At 40.2% G+C, this 21743-nt stretch overlaps 3 protein-coding genes across 5 annotated transcripts; 1 reads left to right on the top strand and 2 right to left on the bottom strand.

The window, feature by feature from the left end:
• Positions 1-5: 5 nt before the first annotated feature.
• On the bottom strand, positions 6-5995 carry LOC131126548 (complement factor H-related protein 1-like). Its single transcript, XM_058069203.2, has 11 exons — positions 5851-5995; positions 5584-5775; positions 4014-4193; positions 3753-3944; positions 2389-2460; positions 2258-2311; positions 1302-1358; positions 535-696; positions 277-438; positions 179-204; positions 6-80 (listed from the first exon to the last, which is right to left on the bottom strand). Exons 1-11 carry the CDS (start codon positions 5903-5905, stop codon positions 66-68), a joined length of 1167 nt encoding a protein of 388 aa, XP_057925186.2. The 5' UTR covers positions 5906-5995; the 3' UTR covers positions 6-65.
• Positions 5416-15028, top strand: LOC131126549 (beta-1,3-galactosyltransferase 2). Of its 3 annotated transcripts, none has more exons than XM_058069206.2 (2): positions 5416-5514; positions 13210-15028. In XM_058069206.2, the coding sequence occupies exon 2, from the start codon at positions 13320-13322 to the stop codon at positions 14382-14384; it is 1065 nt and encodes a 354-aa protein (XP_057925189.2). In that variant the 5' UTR covers positions 5416-5514; positions 13210-13319; the 3' UTR covers positions 14385-15028. The 3 variants fall into 3 exon arrangements, with proteins under 3 accessions (XP_057925189.2, XP_057925187.2, XP_057925188.2); XM_058069204.2 differs by lacking the exon at positions 5416-5514 and adding an exon at positions 11569-11798; XM_058069205.2 differs by lacking the exon at positions 5416-5514 and adding an exon at positions 11693-12424.
• cdc73 (cell division cycle 73, Paf1/RNA polymerase II complex component, homolog (S. cerevisiae)) lies at positions 7670-21681 on the bottom strand. Its single transcript, XM_058069202.2, has 17 exons — positions 21485-21681; positions 20982-21087; positions 20794-20863; positions 20621-20683; positions 20157-20209; positions 19060-19148; positions 17884-18097; positions 17402-17500; positions 16032-16110; positions 14780-14844; positions 10175-10232; positions 9978-10013; positions 9754-9841; positions 9529-9690; positions 9329-9429; positions 9093-9234; positions 7670-8400 (listed from the first exon to the last, which is right to left on the bottom strand). The coding sequence occupies exons 1-17, from the start codon at positions 21613-21615 to the stop codon at positions 8364-8366; spliced, it is 1593 nt and encodes a 530-aa protein (XP_057925185.1). The 5' UTR covers positions 21616-21681; the 3' UTR covers positions 7670-8363.
• Between the last annotated feature and the right edge of the window lie 62 nt (positions 21682-21743).

The raw sequence follows: 21743 nt of genomic DNA, 5'->3' as shown, positions 1-21743 counted from the left end.
GCGTCTCAGAAAATAAAGAAATTTTTGTATTTATTGATTTCTTGTCTTCTTTTGGGGATCGTGGACTAGTGACAGAGTTGCTGGGTGCCACATGGAAGACAGAAAATAATGTTAACAATTGTGATGGAAACATTATTACTAGATAATGATGAATGACCATGCTGAAAAAAACACTTACGGAGTAGTAGTCCAAGTAATGACAACCTAAACAACACAATACATTAGCAATAGTAGCAAACAATTGTAGTTGAATGTACAAAAACGATGCATACTTACACCTGCTGACACTGATTTTCCCCTTTGTGCACCGAATGCGGCTGATCCAGTTCCGCCACACACACGGAACATCCCTGGTCTCTCTTTCTTTTAGGATTATTGTTCCAGATTCTTTGATATGGTAATTTGCATACTCATCCAGGTCAACTTCACAAAAGGCCTCTGTGTACAATTAAAGTAAGTAACCGATTATCAATGACTAAATAAAGTTTTTAATCTCACTGGTCTACAAGTAAAATGACATTCGTTTTGCCTTACCTTTGCATGTTGGTACTTCTGACCAGGTACCATCGTTGTAGCAAACCACTGTATCAGGACCAACCCTTTTGTAAAAAGCGTTGCAAGCGTATTTGATAAACATTGGACTCTTTCTCACGACATCGCCGTTTGGCATGCGTGGGTACGCTCCGCAGTTGTCGACTGAAATGTGGAAAAAAAAAACATTCATACGTTTTGATTGCATTTTATAAGAGCTCTGCCTGCGTCTTTCCTATGCGCCACAGCAACCTGGGAGTGACAAGTAAATGTGGACTCATTAGGTATATATTTTGGCTAAAATTTGTGAAAATGATGCTTGAAATGTACTGATTCTCACTGAAATGTACTCTTATTTAATCCTTTTTCCTTAAAAAAATAATAAAAATTCCAGAAATGCAAAAATATTACCACAAAACACGCTTTTATAGTTTTATAAAATATAGTTATAACCAAAGAAGGTTGCAAATGCCAGCATTTGACAAAGAAGGTGGTCCAAAAGTGACGTTAAATGCTCATTTATACCTTTTTGTCATTATTATTTATGTGCATCTAGGATGATTTAATGAATGCAAAACTATTGTAAAACTATCAAAACATTTGTAGAGTAACTGTGTTATCAAAAAACGATAGCGTCAACCACTGATGACATCATAACTGGGGTTGCAAGCTAATAGGCTGCTAACAAGGACATTTGGACATGGAGAACGCAGTTGTACTCACAGAGTGTATTAGTAACACAAGGTTGGGAAATGTACGCATTTTGTCACCTGTAACCATCAGAGGTGTGCTACTGCTGTCGGTCTTGTCGGAAGTTGTTGCAGATCCTTTACGAGACAAAAAGAAGATACACGTTTTATAATTCAACATACACTACATACACTAAAGAATACAGTAATCCCTTTTTTTCTGCAGTTCATTGCTTCCAGAATTTCTTCGAAGTAGGATTCCTTATTTAAAAATGTAATATTTGTATAGTACTCACGGAAAAAAAAACTGTTTACTACCGTCTAAATTGGTTTTTACACATTATTAGAGTCCTCTAGACCTAAAATAACACCCCTATAGTCACACTACACTCGTATTATGCAATATAGTAGTCATAATAACAGAAAATAAGGTTATATAATTGCACGACAACAGCAGTTTTACTGGCAATTAATGTCCCCCAACCTGTTTCAGTGACTAAAGAATACAGTAATCCTTTGTTTATTGTAGATCATTGGTTCCAAACCCCATTGGGAATTTCCGCAAAGTAGAATTCCTTATTTAAAAATTTTATATTTTCATAGTACTAGCGAACAAAACTTGTTTACGACCTTCTAAATAGGTTTTTAAACATTATTAGAGTCCTCTAGACATAGAATAACACCCCTATAGTCACCATTACACTTGTATTACCCAATATAGTAGTCATAATAACAGAAAATAAAGTTATATAATTGCACGACAACAGCAGTTTTACTGGCAAATAATGTCCCCCAACCTGTTTCAGTGACTAAAGAATACAGTAATCCTTTGTTTATTGTAGTTCATTGGTTCCAAACCCCATTGGGAATTTCCGCAAAGTAGAATTCCTTATTTAAAAATTCTATATTTTCATAGTACTAGCGAACAAAACTTGTTTACGACCTTCTAAATAGGTTTTTAAACATTATTAGAGTCCTCTAGACATAGAATAACACCCCTATAGTCACCAGTTTTACTGGCAAATAATGTCTCCCACCTGTTTCAGTGACTGTGGAACCACCGGTGTGAGTACCACGCCCGCGTCCTCTGTCTGACAGTAAACAGAGAACAACTTAGTCATGAAATAGTGTGGATAATAAACATACATATAACATGTTGATAACCTACTTGGATCAACAGGTTTTGTCACTCCACCCGATGTGTCTTCATCATGCCCAACGTCTTGTACTTGGGATTTTGCTTAAAAAAAAGTACAAATATACATATTGTTTACAGATGTATTTTTTTAATTACTTTGAAGTGAAATATTTTGTTATATAGTGATATAACGTGAAATATCTGATTTTGTGCATTTTTCATGTAGTATTCCTCATTGCCTTGGCATAACACATCAATAAATTCCTCTAAAATGGACGTTGGACATGTTTATTGATGTTCCAAAAATGGCATAGGTTAGGGGTCGGCAACCTTTACTAGCAAAAGAGCCATTTTACCCCCACGCTCACTAAGGGGAAATAGATGGGACAACAAAGAGGCTGAAGAGCCACATGCGGCTTTGGAGCCCCAACCCTAACCCTAACCCAAAGCCTAGCCCTAGCCTAAACTTGAACTCGAGCTCTAACCCTATCCATAACCCTAAAACTAAGCCATTCCTAGCCCTAACCCCATACCTAACCCTAACACTAACCCCAGCCCTAACCCAACCCTAACCCTAGCGCTAATCCCATCCCTAACCTTAACCCTAGCCTTAACCCTAACTCTAACCCTATCCATAACCCTAAAACTAAGCCATCCCTAGCCCTAACCCCATACCTAGCCCTAACACTAACCCCAGCCCGAACCCAACCCTAACCCTAGCGCTAACCCCATCCCTAACCCTAGCCCAAACCCAAACTCTAACCCTATCCATAACCCTAAAACTAAGCCTAGCCCTAACACTATCCCATCCCAACCCTAGCCCTAAGCCCATCCCTAACCTAAACCCTAACTCGAACTCTAATCCTAACCATAACCCTAAAACTAAGCCTCGTCCTAACACTACCCCATCCCTAATCCTAGCTCTAACCCCATACCTAACCCTAACATGAACCACAGCTCTAACCCCGACCCTAACCCTAGCACTAACTCCATCCCCAACCTTAACCCTAGCCCTAAACCGAACTCTAACCCTAACCCTAAAACTAAGCCTAGCCCTAACACCACCCCATCCCTAATTCTAGCCCTAACCCCATACCTAACCCTAACACGAACCACAGCCCTAACCCCAACCCTAGCGCTAACTCCATCCCCAACCTTAACCCTAGCCCTAAACCGAACTCTAACCCCAACCATACCCTAAAACTAAGCCTAGCCCTAACACTACCCCATCCCTAACACTTACCCTAGCCCTAGCATTAACCCTAACCCCATCCCTAACTTTAATCCAAAGACTAGCCCTAACCTGAACCCTAACCCTAGCCCTAACCCAGGGGTCGGCAACCTTTACTATGAAAAGAGCCATTTTACCCTCCAATCCAATGAAATGGACTTACAGCATTTCGGGGCTTCACTCCAGGCTCCAGCAGAACAGAAGATGGACTTCTTGGTGTCTGGTCCCTGGACACCGTATCCCTCTTCACATTCAAATCGGACCTCAGAATCTGCTGCAAATATCTCCTGGTACTTCTGAAGAATGATGACAGCGTGGGAAATTTTAGGTGGCACCGTGCAAGAATTTCCACTTCCTGGAAATAAACAAATGAATCATTAGCAGGTAAGGTTGGAATGCGGTCCAGTGGAGGGACGGGACGTACGCTCACAAACTGGTAAGGAGGACCAGGCTCCATTTCTACACGTGGTTGTTGCTTCCTGGGTTGTGTGTTGGTATCCTTCATCACATTTGATCTCAAGTACCCATCCTTCCTTGTACCAGCCTTCACTACTCTCCGTGTATTTTCCATTGGGAATCATTGGTGGAAGGCAGCAGCTTTCATCTGGGGGGGGGGGGCAATAGGATACGTTTTCAATGAATGACACTGAGGCTGCACGGTGCTCAAGTGGTTAGCGTGCACGCCACACAGTTAGAAGATCCGAGTTTGATTCCACCCTCGGCCATCTTTATGTGGAGTTTGCATGCTCCGGTTTCCTCCCACATTCCAAAAACATGCTAGGTTAATTGGCGACTCCAAATTGTCCATAGGTATGAATGTGAGTGGGAAGACAGCTGTGATAGGCTCCAGCACCCCCGCAGTCGTAGAAAATGAATGAATGAATGAGCTTTTTGTTTGGAGATTGCCAACAAAAACCTGTTAGATGTTGCTGTTGTTCCCTGATGTGTCTATGAATGAATGATTATACTGAATACCAGGTAGTAGCAGCAGTAGAACAAGTTTCAGGAAAATATCAGGTCCCAACTAAAAAAAACATTCATTCATTTTCTACTGTTTATCCTCACGAGAGTCGCGGGAGTGCTGGAGCCTATCCCAGCTGTCTTCGGGTGAGAGGCGGGGTACACCCTGGACTGGTGGCCAGCCAATCACAGGGCACATATAGACAAACAACCATTCACACTCACATTCATACCTATGGACAATTTGGAGTCACCAATTAACCTAGCATGTTTTTGGAATGTGGGAGGAAACCGGAGTACCCGGAGAAAACCCACGCATGCACGGGGAGAACATTCAAACTCCACACAGAGATGGCCGAGGGTGGAATTGAACTCGGGTTACCATCATTCATCTGTTCCAGAAAACTCTAACCAAAATGAACTTTAACCAAATCAATTATTCCCATAACAATTCATGGAAACCCAATGAATCTAAATTCAACAATTCCGTATGTTTGCTGTACTTTGTACTTTAAATTTAACACCGAATGTTCAAGTGTTGCGTAGCACCTTGGTTACCATCATTCATCTATTCCAGAAAACTCTAACCAAAAAGAACTTTAACCAAATCAATTATTCCCATAACAATTAATGGAAACCCAATGAATCTGTTACAGTAAGGCAATAATGTTAACACCCAGAAAAATCAACCATGTTACGATCTTTCTTAAAGAGTAAATAAACGGACTAAAAATATTATTTTACTAAGAATGCGGTTATTAATATGTTTGATGTGTTGGTATCTGTCCAATTTGGGGTCATCAAAGTTCTGTCCAATGAGGTACTGTTACTGCCAACATCAGTTGCGGTGACCCTGGCCCTTTACCGGTGGGAACACGATGTAATCAAGTTACAACAAGTTAAACACCGAAAGCGGGTTTGATGCCGCACTCTCTACCCTGCGAAGAGGGAGAAACTACAAACTGGTAAGTCATCAAAATACACATATTACTAGCGCTTTCAAATACCAACATTGCCCCCAAAGTGTTGCTTACCAATACATTGCGGTCTGTGAGACCATGAGGCGTTCAGGCACACGCTGGTGGCCCACCAACCGTCCACTGCTGGTTTCCACCCGTCCATGCAAGCATATGTGAGGCTGCTTTCATGCAAATAGGTTTCTTGTTCAGGCACTAAAAAACCTCCATCCATTTGGGGAGCACGACAGGACTCTCCCACACTTTGGGCTGACAATGTCACAAAAAAAAAAAAGACACTCATTTCTATTGTTTACAAACGATCAAAAATGGGGGTTGACTTACCACCAAGAGCCGCGGGATACCACAGAAGGATAAATACAAGACACCTGGGAGACATTTTGTCAGGAATTGTAATATTCTCTGACAAATCTGAACAAAATCCTCTCAATCAGATCAGGACGAGTTAATAATTAGTAAGTACCCCCCCTTGCCAGCTCAAAGAGCAAACACGGACATCCAATGCTCGGGATAGCACGCTGTTTGCACTGACGAGCCATGTTGCAAGGTGTAAATAAAGACATTTTCATCATACATTGTAGTGGCCTTTTATTGTGGCCAGACTATAGCTATTATGCTAATTTTATTAAAATTTCAGTTTAAATAAAATATAAAAAAAGAGTTACAATGTCCACTCATCTATTTTCTATGCTGCTTATTCTCACAAGGGTATGCTGGAGCCTATCCCACCTGACTTTGGGTGAGAGGCATGGTAATCTAACACACATTTTTTTGGAATGTGGGATAAATACCCGGATAAATACCCGAAAAACATGGAAACTCCACACAGAGATGTATAAGCAGAGATTCAAACCTAGATTTTCCTAGAATCTCCTGACTGTGGGGCCAACGTTGTAACCATTCCTCCACCGTGCGTCCCGAGGTGTAATGCAAGATGTAAGTGAAAAATGTTCAATCAAAATTGAATACTGAATACATTTTGTACCTGCTAAGCAGAAATACTTTTCAAATCAACTGACCTAATAGTGACATTACCATCATAATGTACAGTAGAATGTACAGTACATGTGGCATCTTTAGTGTTAAATTTCTTTTGGTGTTTTGACCACGCTTGGAACCACTGCAACTTTGACCTTGAAAGAAAAAGGATAAATGACTCAATTGTTCAGGATTTTTGGGACTTTTGCAATGTCTGCTTGCTTATGTTGAAATAACAAACACAACCCGGATGACGGTTGCAAATAGAGCTAACAACAAAATGATCATATTAATCATTTCAATGAACGATGTTGTGTTGCATTCGAGCACAGGTGGACAAATGTTTGTAGTCAAGGTTCACTTTTGTTTTTTAGAAAACATGTCAAGATGGAACGGTACACTGAAACATGAGATCACTAGCGTGGAGTATGCGTGTGCAAGACTTAGTGGCCTAGTCCAAGTCCTGACCTGAATCCTATTGAGATGCTGTGGCATGACCTTAAAAAGGTACTTCATGCTGGAAAAGCCTCAAATTTGGCTGAATGGCGATTCCTCCACAGCGCTGTAAGAGACTCATTGCAAGTTATCACAAACGCTTGATTGCAGTTGTTGCTGTTAAGGATGGCAATCACTTTTACACAGCATGCCATGTAGTTTGGGATTTTAAAAAAAAACATACTTGTTCATTCAACCACACAAGATATGTCATGCTACATACATATTGGTATAATATTGGTATCGGAAATTGAGAGTTAGACAATATCGGCATATCGGTTTTACGCAAAAAGGCCAATGTTAAAATATTTATCATCTGAAATATTTAAGTGTGACACCACTGTATTAGGAGAAATAAGTAATAATCTGACAATTGTACAAGGGTATAATGTGAGGAATAATAGTCATTTTAGTGGCAGAGTTGAAATATTAAATACATCGAAATTAAAGTTGTAATTTGCAAAACAAATGAGCCATAATTTTATGGGAATACTAATAAAAAAAATATTACGAGAACATTTATGACCACTAAGAGTGCTCAGGGAGAAACCATGATTTCACTTTTGAGTCCCCAAATACCAAAAAACCCTCCTAAGGACACAAAACATTACATAAAAATAGACATAAAAAACAAACAAACAAAAAAAAAACAAAGCAGCAAACACACAGACTTGTTTCATAAGAGGCTTTATTGTCCATCTCTTTAATGCCTTATAGCAATCTCTTCCATATTTCTCTCTGCTCTATGATGACATCAAAATGAAACAAAATATTTGAATGAACCAGCTCTAGGTATGACCGCGTCAAAAGGGATGTGCCAAAAGAAGCAGAAGCTGCTTTCTGAAGTATTGAACGCTTTTGTCTCGGCTCCATCTGCTTAAAGCATGTTATGCACATCAGGCTGCCAACACCCCCAAATAATAGATATTAAAAAATATGCAACACAAATGTCTCTCACCTCAAACTCAGCGGAAAGTGTGTTAAATGAGTCACGTTGTTCCTCTTCACTGAAAGCAACAAGTTGGTGCTAAAATGGATGTCACTAAAACAGGATGTCACCTGGTTGACATGATCTAAACCCAGTTTTTTTTTTGTACTTTGGACTACATGGTTACATTCGAAAACAGAACAAAACCCTCTTCAATATCCTCTCTGTCGGAAAAACAAAATTTGCATTACAAGTGCTCAGGGAAGGAACCCGCTAGGGTGGTGCTCCATCATTCCTCTTCGCTAGGAGCATGTCATGTTGGACGACGGGATGGCGGATTTGCACGGCCGGCTCACCACGGATGGAGATGGCCGAGCGGAGGAAGAGGGGTGAATATTCGTGAGGATTTCTGGGTTTTGGACGTTGTGATCTGAGTTTAAAACCTGAGGTGAGATTTGTGCTTCACCATGTATCTGGAGGACAGAGACAAGACACAAGAAGTTTATATACATTAATAAAATTTTATAGACCAATACACCAATAAATGATGTAGGTAGATGTGCTGTAATACAGTAAATTCCGGTGTATAACCTGCACGTGTCCACGTCATAACATACCATAATGTAGCGCTCACAAGTCCATTAGGACCAAACTGCTCTTTACTTGACAGGAGCCAATCATAAAGGACCCAGAGACTAAAGCCCATAGGGAAGCTGACGTCATTGCAGAACCCCAATGCTCAAATGCGTTGTTAAATCTTATTGGGATATGTTTGTATATTTCTATATACACCTTTTGAGAGTTATGTTGCATGGTGAAGAATTTTGTGTTTTGAGTGTTCTTTGAAAGATGACACTGTGAATCAGACTGTTATGCATAATGACCGACTATTGTTTTGAGTGCACTGAAAGCTCATGATTGGCTCCTGCCAGTATTTAAACAATTAGTGGTAGTTCTGAAGTAAAGGAGATGTCACTAGATTAGAATGTATCCATAAATTTGCTGCACTGCTTTACAAGCAGGCTTCACAGCTTATGAAAAAATAGCATCTTAGACACCAGAATTTACAGTAATTAGTAATAGCCAATCATCACTTCGTAATCACGGCAATGGAACGTTCAAAGTGTGTAACAAAAATAGATGAGTTGACGCAAAGACTTGATACCTGTCGAGGGTTTCCCAAAACCGCAAAAAGACGGGCCGGTCCAGATGGCGCCTGTGGCGGCTCAGCTCCAATACGGTCACATCCCACTTCTGCACGTTGGGGTCAGTTTTGGCCTCGTCATACTTCAAATGAAAGGCTCGAACTGGAAGCATCACACGTTCAAAACACGTTCACGTACATACAGACCGAGGATGGACAGTTTCCAAGTTTTCTTGTTCGGCTGTTGTCTTACTTACTTTTGGCAAATATGTCGACAGGAGAACCATCAGGCAGCAGCCACGGCCACCCCTTGAATTGCCATGCAGGACCTTGCACAAACACAGCCACCACTCTGTCCCTGTAGAGGAGGAAAATGAGTTATCCCAAGCTGGCCAACAAAGATCCACTTCAGTGACAAAAAAAAAACCTTCAAACTAAAACATGGACCAAATCTTACCAGTCCTGTGGCGCTAGTTTGAGAGGTTGGTCGATGACTCTGTATGGGACAGTGACGGAGAGTGTGTTGCCGCCAGGTTGGATCTGGTCTTTGCGCCTCTGGAGAAGAACCTCATTGTCACGCTGGATGCCTTGCTTCTTCTTCTCATCAGACGTGATGAGCCTGGCGGGATACAAAGCCCCGGCTTAATTTTCTGTAGAGGTGGCGACCTGATTGGCGACTTACTTGAGGTCCTGTAGGAGATCTTTTGCATTCAGCATCGTGATGAGTGAGGTGGTGGCTGCTGGGATGATGATGATGGGCGTGCGAGAGCCTGTGGGGAGAAGAAGATGGTCAAACTGTGAAATTGAGACTCATGCTCAGATAAAAACCTCAAGTGGAAATACAAGTATGAAAATGTCACACAATTGATTGAAGGTGATCAATATCATATAATTGTTCAAATTTACCTTTTTTCTGATTTGGTGGTGGTCTGGCTTGTGAAACTAGAAAATAAAACGGATCCATACATGAGTATTTACAACAAGCATTATGCTATATTAAAAGATCTACAGAAAACAATACACAAACTGGAGCATCAATACCTGACATGTTCAGTACATCAGACCAATAATATGTATATATATATATATATATGATACATTACCTGGGCGAGGCACAGGCTGTATTGCAGGGGTCTGGGCCTTCCTTGCAGATGCTCCCTCCTGAAGAGAGAGAACACAATTGCATCTTCTGTAGTTATTGTACTGATGTTGTTATAGACCATTGATGAAAGATGCATCAAGTTTGTGTATTTTATGCCTGGAACGTCTTAACAATAACACGCAACCAGTTTGTTACTGTTGAAAGGCTAACAACCCTCCTGCGTCAATCGCGCTTGAATTTGTATTCGACTGTTTCTTTGCGTTGACTCTTCACAGACGACATCCAGAATTCGAGTCAGTGCCTCATTATCAGTCACTGGGTCAACCCAGAGCAAATAGCATGACACACTGTTAGCCAATGAATAATAGAATAATAAAAACCTGGAAGACATTATACGCCACTTATGACGTTTCAAGAATGTCTCAAATGGCATGGCCTCAGATCTCATACATGTTGAAAATATGTCTCTGCTCCAAAAACCAGCTGTAATCAAGCCACTCTTATAAAAAGAATAATCTTCAAGTCTGAAACAACTTCCTGACATTTAAAAGAAAACTTTGTTTGGAAAATCCCTTTGTGAAACATGACCACATGCCTCTTTTTTTCCTGCTCATTCTAAAAAGAGCTAAAAAAAAAAGTGGGCGCTACCAATGCACGCAATGAGACACCTATTTTGACTATAAAGCCCCAAAACAAACAAACAAACCTCTAAAACATGTCAAATATGTTCTACTTACATAACTGACATGTATATAAATAAACCAAGCTACAGCCACACTGTTTTTGTAGCAGCTAGCACAAATAACACATTTTCTGGCATAGTTGGCCATAGTGCAGCGCCTCATGACACGACCAAGCGCTGTTCAAAACAATGAGCTAGGACATCCACCAATCTGTACTGACTGGAAAAGAACAACATGCATATGGAACAACTCCAAATAGACCCACCCACCCACCCATTAGCCTGTGCAAAAAAGTGGTTGCCCCCTAAACCTATTAAATTAGGCCACTCTTAGCAGCAACAACTGCAATCAAGCATTTTGCAATGAGTCTGTTACTGCAGAATTGTTTGACGTTGTATCCAATTTTGATGCTTTAAACAAGTTTTTTTTCCCTGCCTTTGGTTTTAATGTTTTACGGAACTAACTTTGATTTATCTTGTACATGAAATGTGCTATACAAACAAACCTGCTTTGTCTTGCCTTATTTTCCAAATAGCTCCAAGTCATTCAATATTTATCCAGTTCCTTGATATGCTTCACAACAAGGTGCTAAATCAAATCTTATGTTCTCAATTTTTCCACCTGCAATAAATGCTCAACGTCTAATATTACTGGACGACAACAGTAATATAAGTATGGACAATGGGGATTACAATATCTTACCGTATCTTAAGAAAGCAGGCGGGTGTCAAAACAGATCGCAACAAGTCAAACCAGTTAAGGGGTGTTTGCGGCTTTCATTTCAGCCCTTTATAAAAACAGGCCAAACTCCTCTTCAAGACACATATGCCCCGATTTGTATAGCAGACACACGTGGATGTAGATCCTTGTTTATTGCTGGTTTATCATGGAGCTTTTTATGTTTGCTACTACACAACCATGACATGCAGGCTCAGCCATGAGGTAATGCTATTTTTTTTTTCTTTGTAAAGTCTGGGGTCAACAAATAGCCATGGTGTTAATGTAATGTGTATTCTTGCTATTTTATCTGAAGTGTAACTGCACTTATTTTTTTTTATTTCGTCCGTCAGTCACAATTTTATGTGAAACATGGACACACATTTCCTCCTCTTTTATATGCATTACAACGCCAAAAAAAACAAGTTAATACGATTATAACAATCTAAAAAAACTGCCGGTTGGTAAGTTCATTCAGAGAAACACGATTATGTCGACCAAGTAATTGTTTTGCTTGATATACATGCTGTGATCGTGCGATAACACTGCACTTTGATGCTAACATGTAATATGTATAGTCCCCTGCCGTATTGTGACGATTTAAAACATTACCGAAACTTTTACTCGACGTATTGAGTTCACATGGAGCATTTAGCTTATGCTACTTTCGTCATATAACAGCGGCATAGATACATCAACAACACTTACGACGTCCGCTCTCCGTAGGATCGCTATGTGTTCCAGCACAAGACGCGTACTTTAGTCGTCTGATAAAAAACCGCCGACAACAAACGAGCATCCCGCCGAGTCTTCGTTGCGACGTTGGGAGCTTGCCAACCGCTCTTCCCTCTGTGAGTGACGCTGACACTAACTGCTAGCAAAGCGTCGCGTTAGCCCGCCAGATAAAACTAGTTGTTCGTGTTAGCTGCTACAATAATAATAATTATTATATCGCTGTAGCTTGGTATAATATAGAAGTTCGTTTTTTGTGAGGGCTTTAGCATCAAAATACGTCCATTGACGTCCATTGTTAGCTAGCTAAAATGCTCAAAAAAGGTAAAGAAATGTGTTCATTTTTCACAAGAATTGCGAATTATGGGCAAAAATTTATAAAAAGTGAAGTTCCCCTTTGAAATTGTAACTTTTAAAATTATATATTTGCAAGTTTGTTATGTATTGCAAACTACATGTTTATAAACTTTGCAAATAAATAGAATGTACAATGAGGTTTGAATAGTTTCGACTGTATATACAGTGGTGCTTCAAAATGTGTTTAAATGTTTACGTTATTTTACCGGGCTGCATGGCGGTGGGTTTTCTCTCCGGGGACTCCGGTTTCCTCCCACATTCCAAAAACATCCAAATTGTCCATAGGCATGAATGTGAGTGTGAATGGTTGTTTGTCTATATGTGCCCTGTGATTGGCTGGCGACCAGTCCAGGGTGTACCCCGCCTCTTGCCCGAAGACAGCTGGGATAGGCTCCAGCATCCCCCTCATGAGGATAAGTGGTAGAAAATGAATGAATTTATTTTATCATAAAATTTCAATCGTAAATAAAGTCTGGTGATGTTGAATTTAACATTAAAGTGTAAGCTAAATACTCCCAATATACCCAATTCTCTCCCTGTTACCTAGGTGACAACAACATTAAAGCCAGCATACACATTGCGCCTGGAATCGGATGACAAAAGAAAACAAGACGGCCATCCGGATACAAAACAATTTGATTAAGTGCTGCTACAACCATGCAATGGAAAAGACGCCACTGCTGTTCGCATATTGCCAACTTTGCCTTTCTCCTTGTCCTGCTGGCTCTGCTGAACTTTCTTGTTCCTCACACTTGGCATCCAAGTCTCACTGAACTGTTTCAGCTGAAAGCTGAAGAACTTACTGCAAACAACTCATCTGTTGAAAACAACACAATCTCACATGAGAAGCTAAACATCTCCACTGTAGGTCCAACAGAAAACGTCCCTGGTCTTTTCCCTTATATAATCAATGAACCAGACAAATGTCAAAAGAGTCAATCAGCCCCATTTCTGGTGTTCATAATAGCGACGCGGGCCTCGGAAGTGGAAGCGAGGTGTGTCATAAGGCAGACTTGGGCAAACGAGAGTTTGGTGCCAGCCGTGGGAGTCATCCGGCTATTTCTGCTGGGGAAAGGATCGGGGGACGTGGGAACTCATCAAGACAGGAAACTCCAAGAAGAGAGTCGCAAGCATCATGATATAATTCAGCAAGACTTTCTGGATTCATACAACAACCTGACACTAAAAACCTTGATGGGTCTGCACTGGGTGGCACGGTACTGCCCACATGCTGGGTATGTCATGAAGACAGACACCGACATGTTCGTCAACACAGACTACCTTATCCACAAGCTGCTGAGACCAGACCTGAAGCCCAGGACAAACTACTATACAGGCAAAATAATAGAAAACTCGTCACCTAATCGATATAAAAACAACAAGTGGTACATGTCCCGAGAGGAATATCCAAACCCTAAATATCCCACCTTCTGCTCTGGGACTGGTTATGTACTCTCAACAGACTTAGCTGATAAAATCTACAGATTATCTTTGCGCGTACCCCAATTACACCTGGAGGACGTGCATGTGGCAGTGTGCCTTAACCAGCTCGGGGTAAAACCCACCCATCCACCCAGAGGGTCCCTATTCAACCACTGGTATGTGCCTTTCACAGCCTGCAAGTATGCCAATCTGATAACGTCACACCAAATTCCACCCAATAAAATACTTGAATACTGGAAGACCCATCAAAATAACAAGAAAATATGTAAAATTTTCTAACAAATGAAAAGGATGCTGATGATTTAAAATATACGATAAGTTAAACAAATGAAAGTGTTTAAGACAACATCTTGTTTTGTATAGTATATATATAGGTTTTGTACAGTGTCATGAGATAACTGCTGTTGTGATTTGAGTTGAAATGAATGAATGCAAATGTCACTTTTAAAAAAAAAAAGTTAAATAAATAAAATGTTAATCCTGTCTCATATTTTATGAGTTGAATACATGGACAAGATTGTATTGGCATTTTTACACTTCTTTGCAATGAGGAAGTCGACAATAAAACTTGTTGACAGATCCAGACCGACTTTTAATGTCAACGATTGTGGATGACGATGCAATTAAAAAGAAAAGCGCAGTTTTCCTTTAAATTAGAGGATCTTTGCACTTACCGTCACTGATTTTAGAGTCATGCCGTGGTAGGTACCCATGGTATCGATCTTGAAACCCTCCGTTTCTAAAAAAAGAAAAAAAAGCGAGAAAAGCGAGAATTACAATTTAGAATTGTCACAGCAATGTGAAAGTATGTGTAAAAATAACAGTCAGCATTGGCCTTAAAGGAGACCTATTATGCCTTTTTCCACTATTCTGACCCATAAATGTAGTTAGAATGTTGTATTCTCGTGTTAAATGATGCCGAAGTTTCAGATAATGAGGTTTTCACATTTTTTTGTTTGGGAAGCCTCAAAACGCTTGGTTTCAAAAGGCATCGTTAAACTGTCCCTTTGTGATGTCACAGAGGGGCGGATGTCCTTATATGGGCGTGTCTGTAGACCGGATAAGCACTCTGTCCTCCAACAAGCTCTGCTAGCAAAGGCACATCATGGAAGTCAAGTCATGGAGCAAAAACGCTTGCATACAGGGAGCGGGTTTGCTAATAGCCGTTTCCCACAACTAAATGGAAAAAATGCTAAAAAAAAAACCCCAGCTAAAATGCTAAAGCTACTTACCATTGAGAGATGTCTTGAAGTAACCTATTTTCTTGAGAAACTTCAGACTGTCCAGTCTCTACTTGTGGATCGGATTTGGGATCCGACACATATGGTTGTATGTTAAAAGCCAACATTTAAAAAAGATGAATTGCCGTTTATTATCAACTTCGATAAAGTTAGCAGCACAAACCCAAGTGTTTCTATGCATGCTGCAGTGTTACCAATCACAGCAGAGTGGGCGTGTTTGCTGGGAGGCCGTGGGTGGAGTAAAACGGACCGTTTTTGTAGTACCCACAAATTCCAAAGAAATACAGCTGAATAGGTGCAGATTCTGAAGAACTAGAAAGCTTAGTCCACAACTCAATACAAAGGGCTGAAAAATGAGCATACTCTTCATTAAACTGTCCCTGTAACGATGCAAGGTGTGTGTCTGACAACAGATTCAAATGCCATTGTGTTTCTTTAAAACACAGAAGCAGTTAATGCATACAGCAACTTTGGACCTCTTAAGTAAACTTTGGTGACTTGTGTGACTGTCTGCATAAAAACAACAGATAAGTAACACAGTGAAATGGCCCAATTTGAAAAACTGTCATGGATAATTTGAGGCTTTTCTAAATTAGCGAGCAATGATTGCTCAATGGCTCAACACACGCACAGCGCATTAAAACAGGTTCTGGCACCCACAGTAATAGGAGCTATAATAACTCACCCTCTTTTCCTTTGAATCTCTCCTGATCGTATCTGTTGTACGCAGCTGGAACAGGCTGCTTGTTCCTTAGCGATGGGTCCTGAAAAATAAAGAAGATTGCTGATTATAGTAACATAATATTAAGATAATCAATACTTGCTCACAAAGACAGATGTGGTATTTGGCAGTAAGCCAGACTGTTACCAACAGTAATTTTTCCAGAGCCAGTGAAATCAATAATGAGTAAATACTCAAAACAGGGCTGCGTTAAATGATTAAATTTTGCAATTGATTAATCTACAAAATAGTTTTTCGATGCCTCGATTAATCTAACGATTCATTTTAAAATCAGATTTGATTCGATTATCTCCCCATAATTTGACCTATATAGCAATTCATGCTACTTTATCGATAAGAATAAAACACAAATTTCTGTCCAATATATTTTTATTAACAAGTTCATGAATTGAAGTTAAGTGAATTGTATTGAACAATACAACAAAGTTCACAATTGAATCTTATAACAACAAAAATAATAACAAAAGTAATAGTCCAATGTCCATAAATGCAATATACATTCTTCCCTGAATAAGGCAGCAGAAACACCATTGTGTGACATGTTTCCGGGTGTTGCTTGAGAAGGGTATTGTTAAGTGCTGCTCGTGCCTCAGGTCCCATGAGCAGGCGAGGGATACGGCTGCACCATATAAAGACAGTGACAGCATCTCACTGTTACAGCTCAAGTTGTCTTGCGTGGGGGAATTCCACTCATAAGTAAGGGAAAGTGAACTGGGTTGTGTTTCACGCCCTTTTAAAAAAAAATATTGCCCCAGGCAGGGCAGGGGACGATTACTATTAAACTTGCCTACAGAGTAGGCATGCGCCGCTATGAGATTCTGGTATTATAATCTTGGGCAAGAATATCAGTTTACTTACTGTATTATTTCATAGTGGCAGGTCACAATTTTCCACACATTTCTGTTTCTGGGTCACGTGACTGTTGTTAGCAAATGAGGCATTGTTAACATTGTTGTTCAGTGGAGAATAAATGGTTAAGACCACTCCAATTGTAGCCGTTTTGAAAGCGTGACTTTTTTTTTTTATATCTTGAAATAGGTAACCGGCCCATGCCCACTGCTGACTTAATTAGAATAAAAGATAAACCATGTACTCAAGATCTTTACAGATACTTTTAAATAACCTTTGAGTTTGTGGTTGAAAACTTAATTGTTCTTCATTTTGCAGTGCCTCAAATTGTATTGTCTTTTCATAAGATATTTGAGAAATTTAAGTTGAAAATTTGAATTTACACCGCAGCTTGTCTGGAAGTGGTGATGGTGTGTCCCGCAATCACACCAGTTCAGAACCACTGATTTAGACAATGTTCTTACCACTTGAGTAGCGTTCTGTGCTGGTCTTTGCTCTGGAGCACGCCCTTCCTCTCTGGCTTTCACCGACTGAAGAATGGCAAAAATGTTCTTGGAGAAGTTCTGCAAAAGATCAGAAAAAAATATGGTGTTCATTCATTCCACAAAGGCAAATGTTTTTCATTATTTTAGTCAGCAGGTCAATAAAAATATGCATCCGGGAAACCAACATTAATATGATGGACACTAAATTGTAATTCACGTTTGCCATTCAATATATTGTAGTAAAAAACGCCCCCTACAGGCATATTAGGGTATAACTACTGAAAATTCAAGGTTACCTTACATTTTTAATGGCTGAGTGCCACGTTTTTTTGCCTTGAAACAACCACACACAAGTGAAGTACCCGACCTAACACAATGTATTCAATTCTACAGATAAAAACATCTTTTTGCAAAGAAAGCGCAAACTGATTGAATGCTATTAATGCCACATGGACCCTGACCTTTCCAGTGCTCTGGAGAATAGTTGTCCTTGTCCTCCACACCCTTTCTCTGCTGACAATGTCTCTGGTCACGTCCACCTCAGCATCCACAAAGCTTCTCTGTTTTACAGTAATATCATCATCCAAATCCGTTTTGATGGTGGACCGTTTCTTGGCCATAATCTTGGCTTTGATGGCTGCAATTTTCTCCACGGACATGGCCTCAGACAGAGATCTGCAGGAGGAAGAAGACAGTTTGAGACAACATGCAGTTCTTTAAAAAGGGGATATATGGAACATTGCTGTTAAAAATGTGGATCTCTGGAGTGCCTTCCCACCATCAGGTGTGAAATTAGGCAACCAATTTTTGTGTTTGCTCTCTGCCGAAAAATGTGGAAAACAAACCGAAAGGTTTGGATTTTGGTCCTATGACTGAGGCAACAGTCTAATTTGAAGTTCCCTGTGCGAAGCTCCTCCATTGTCTTCTCTGGCAAGCACCTACACGGAAACTCTACCATGTCTAAACCAAAAGTTTAGCAGGGCTGTGGTGTTGTTGGATACATAACCTGTCACACACAATTAGATAAAATGGATTGGGTGCACCCTGCCTCTCGCCCAAAGTCAGTTGGGGTAGGCTTCAGCATACCCGCCCTGACCCTAGTGACGACAAACTGCATAGAAAAGAGCTCCGTCTACCCCAAAGTTGGGTTCGGTAATTTCTTGACTTCATGTCTGCTTCAGTTCTCCGTGTGGGTTTAGGACTGCAATTGTGTGGGTGACACTTTCATTTCAACACGGCCAAAATGTCTCACACTCCCTGCCCACACATCTGACAAATGTCTGCCTGCTACTGCAGTACAGGGGACGGAATGCGAAGTGACTTGTTATGCATTAGACAGAACAACATCGTACAAATACCTATTAAGTCTTGCGTCCGACACACCCAGCCACAACCAAATCTAACATTTTTTTTGGATAATGTTGATACAATCCTGTGTTGACAGGTAACATTTCAGTAACAAATACAAATGTTTTGTTTCATTTCTGTGTGGACAAGGCCCAAGTATGCTACAATGTCTGTCTAATTGACCTAAGCATGTCATCAACACACTATTAAAAAACCTATGAATTGTTTTAAACCAGAGGGGAAACTGTTTAAGATGATGTATTTACTTTGTAGAGAATATGTAACAATACCTGATCTGGTCGGTCTGTACAATGCCTTCTTTGTGGCCCTCCAAACGAGCAGCCAGACGCTCCTTGTCCAGACGCACACGCTCCTCATCCTGAAGGTGAATACAAAGACCACAATATTAGTTATTGTTAAATCTTTTACAGGAAACCACATCCAGTACCGGGCTTTGGCTCATTTGCTTCTGGGCAACAATAAATTAGTTATTTGATTCATGCATACCTGCAGGATATTTTACTTTGAAAAATAATCACCTGTTAGCATGTTTTTCTGCAGTTTGTCACTTTTTTGCACAGGTAATCGCACTACCTAACGAAACTTCAAAACTATTGTCTGTAGAGTTTATTTGAGTTCATTGCATTCTGAAGCGATTGGAACATAATGGGGTGGATTCCTTAACTGCAACAATCCCGGCTGATTTACGAGTTAGTGACCAATAGACTAACATGACGCCAGTGATGGGAAAATTGAGCAACCCTCTACTATGGCACACCTCCTCTTATTATGCTCAATACCACAAAACATTAGTTATGTACTAAAGATGAACAATTAGGGGGGTCACAAGATCTCGCAAGATTAAAACTTGACAACATTTCTCGTTCAGAAAAAAAGTCTTGTTGGCACTTGGCCTGGGACAATAAAGGAATCAATTAATCACACAATAAATACAAATTAACCTGATAATTTTGTCAGCCTTCATGTATTGCAATGTGCTTGTGTGTGTTCCTCGTCTCCCGCCTCCAAACATACGGAAGGATGGTTCACATTGTGCATTGGTTTCAGCACCATGCCATGTTTGTGCCATAGAAAAACGGCATGAATGGAGTGAGCCCTCTGTGGGTGGAGGCAGGGCCGCTGGCATACACCAGAGTGCAGAAGAGTAATGCAAGGCAATGTAGTATACATTAAATTTGTAGATAGCGATACATTAAAAAAAAAAAATCACTGTACTTAAAAAGCAATGTTAAAAACGTATCCTTGAAAGCCCAATCTCATGTATCGCTTTGTGGACAAAGTGTCTTGTGACACCCCTAGCAACAATAAATTGCTACTTTTCATAGAATTGTAATATTTTTGTTAAGTCGAGAGAAAAACTATTCACCTCAATCCTGGGTTTTTTGGCTTCTGACGACACTTCATCAGCTGCTCTTTTCACTGAGAGAGATCAAAGCAATGCAAATATTGTGTTAGTAAGGGAATATTTTAGTTTTGAATGAGCACTGCAACACGTTTGATTATCTAACACATAAACAACACTTTTACAAGACAGTTGGAGCGCAGTTTGTAGATACGCCACCCTTTTGACCTCTGTCTGGCTGACGAAACTTAACACGGGATGGAGCCTTATATCCCAATGACTAATTCAAAACAGAGTGCAAAATATTCCATTCCTAACAAGTGTCACATGCTTTTGGTTTAGTACTATCTGTGATGTCAAAATAGTCAATTTAACAACACAGGCATCTGTTCTTAAGTGTCCCGACAACCCACTACTGAAAGTTTGAATTAACACATCTTGGGCAACAACACATTCAAGCCGATAGAAATAAACAAAAAAAAACATACCTTGTGTGGGTCTTTGCAGACCTATCTCTATGGGTGCACTTCTGTCAATACTAGTCGATGTCGCTGTAAAGAGAAAAAAATTGAGAAACTAACACATATGATTGCGCTTTTGGCAATTTTATCATTAAGGGACATAACTTGTGAATGAGTTTCCCTGTTTTTATGCTACTTACAACTCTCGCCATTGAGGTACGACAGCAAGCCCCTTCGATCAGGTCTTCGAACAACAGGGATGTTCTCTGTCTATGAAAATATAATGGGCAATAAATTTTAACAATCAAAAGTGGCTACTGAGTAATTGCTGATGTGCTACAAAGATTGAAAACATGTTGACATTGACATAATCGTGCACAACACTTACTGCTGCTCTTCGCACGTAGGACGGATGTGGAAGATGCACATTGTTGAGCAAGAATAAAATAGAGTCCAATGTATAGTACTGTTTGGGCTGGCCCTCTTTACCAGTTCTGGAGGGATAACGGACAATGTGAAGTAAACATTTGCAAAACATACACACGGCTCACAGAAAAGTTTTACATTCTGCTACTCAAAACAGAATTCTATCCTAAAGACGAAAGTTACTTCTACTTAGGTTCGCTACTGTACACATCAGTAAGTTTACAATGCTATACTGTACATCTCATTGAGATGTGCGTAATGGCTATTACATGAGGGATGACGGTGGTAGACATATACGCAAAGGGAATCCGTTAACTTAAAACAACGTGTATACAGTATGTGAGTTGGTGTTAGCTTCTTACAGCTAGCCATACCTTTCTCTGGAGCATTACCGATACATAAGCTGCAGGCCTACTACTGCAGGCCTGCAAACTATATATGTGAATAAAACAAAAGCTGACTTACCCCCAGATTATATAGTTGGTCTTGACATTTTTTGGCCACGAGAACTCTCCAAATATAACTTCATCTCCTTTAGCGACGATCTCTTTTTTCTGGATATTGTACTGGCGTAGAACACTCAACACATCCGCCATCTTCACTTGTCTTGTAGAAGTGTGTTGCGAAGGCCCCCGGTAATCAACATATGGCGTCCTCGCTGACTGCCTGAATGGAAATGAGCCCTTTCCTTGTCTTTAAAAAAAAAAACTGTTTCGCCCAAATA

Source organism: Doryrhamphus excisus, linkage group LG6 (genome assembly GCF_037039965.1).
Source record: "Doryrhamphus excisus strain RoL-2023G ecotype Guam linkage group LG6, RoL_Dexc_Guam_v1.1, whole genome shotgun sequence".
In the NCBI taxonomy this organism is placed as follows: domain Eukaryota; kingdom Metazoa; phylum Chordata; class Actinopteri; order Syngnathiformes; family Syngnathidae; genus Doryrhamphus; species Doryrhamphus excisus.
This window is presented reverse-complemented; position numbering and strand designations above follow the sequence as displayed.

Coding starts and splice junctions, on each gene's coding strand:
- LOC131126549 (XM_058069206.2), top strand. CDS start 13,320: ATGCAATGGAAAAGACGCCACTGCTGTTCGCATATTGCCAACTTTGCC.
- cdc73 (XM_058069202.2), bottom strand. CDS start 21,615: ATGGCGGATGTGTTGAGTGTTCTACGCCAGTACAATATCCAGAAAAAA. Junction 10,014..10,174: donor ACAGCCTGTGCCTCGCCCAG/GTAATGTATCAT, acceptor TTTATTTTCTAG/TTTCACAAGCCAGACCACCA. Junction 9,235..9,328: donor TGTCGACATATTTGCCAAAA/GTAAGTAAGACA, acceptor TGATGCTTCCAG/TTCGAGCCTTTCATTTGAAG.
- LOC131126548 (XM_058069203.2), bottom strand. CDS start 5,905: ATGTCTCCCAGGTGTCTTGTATTTATCCTTCTGTGGTATCCCGCGGCT. Junction 3,945..4,013: donor CTCCTTACCAGTTTGTGAGC/GTACGTCCCGTC, acceptor GTTTATTTCCAG/GAAGTGGAAATTCTTGCACG. Junction 1,359..2,257: donor TTCCACAGTCACTGAAACAG/GTGGGAGACATT, acceptor TGTCTCGTAAAG/GATCTGCAACAACTTCCGAC.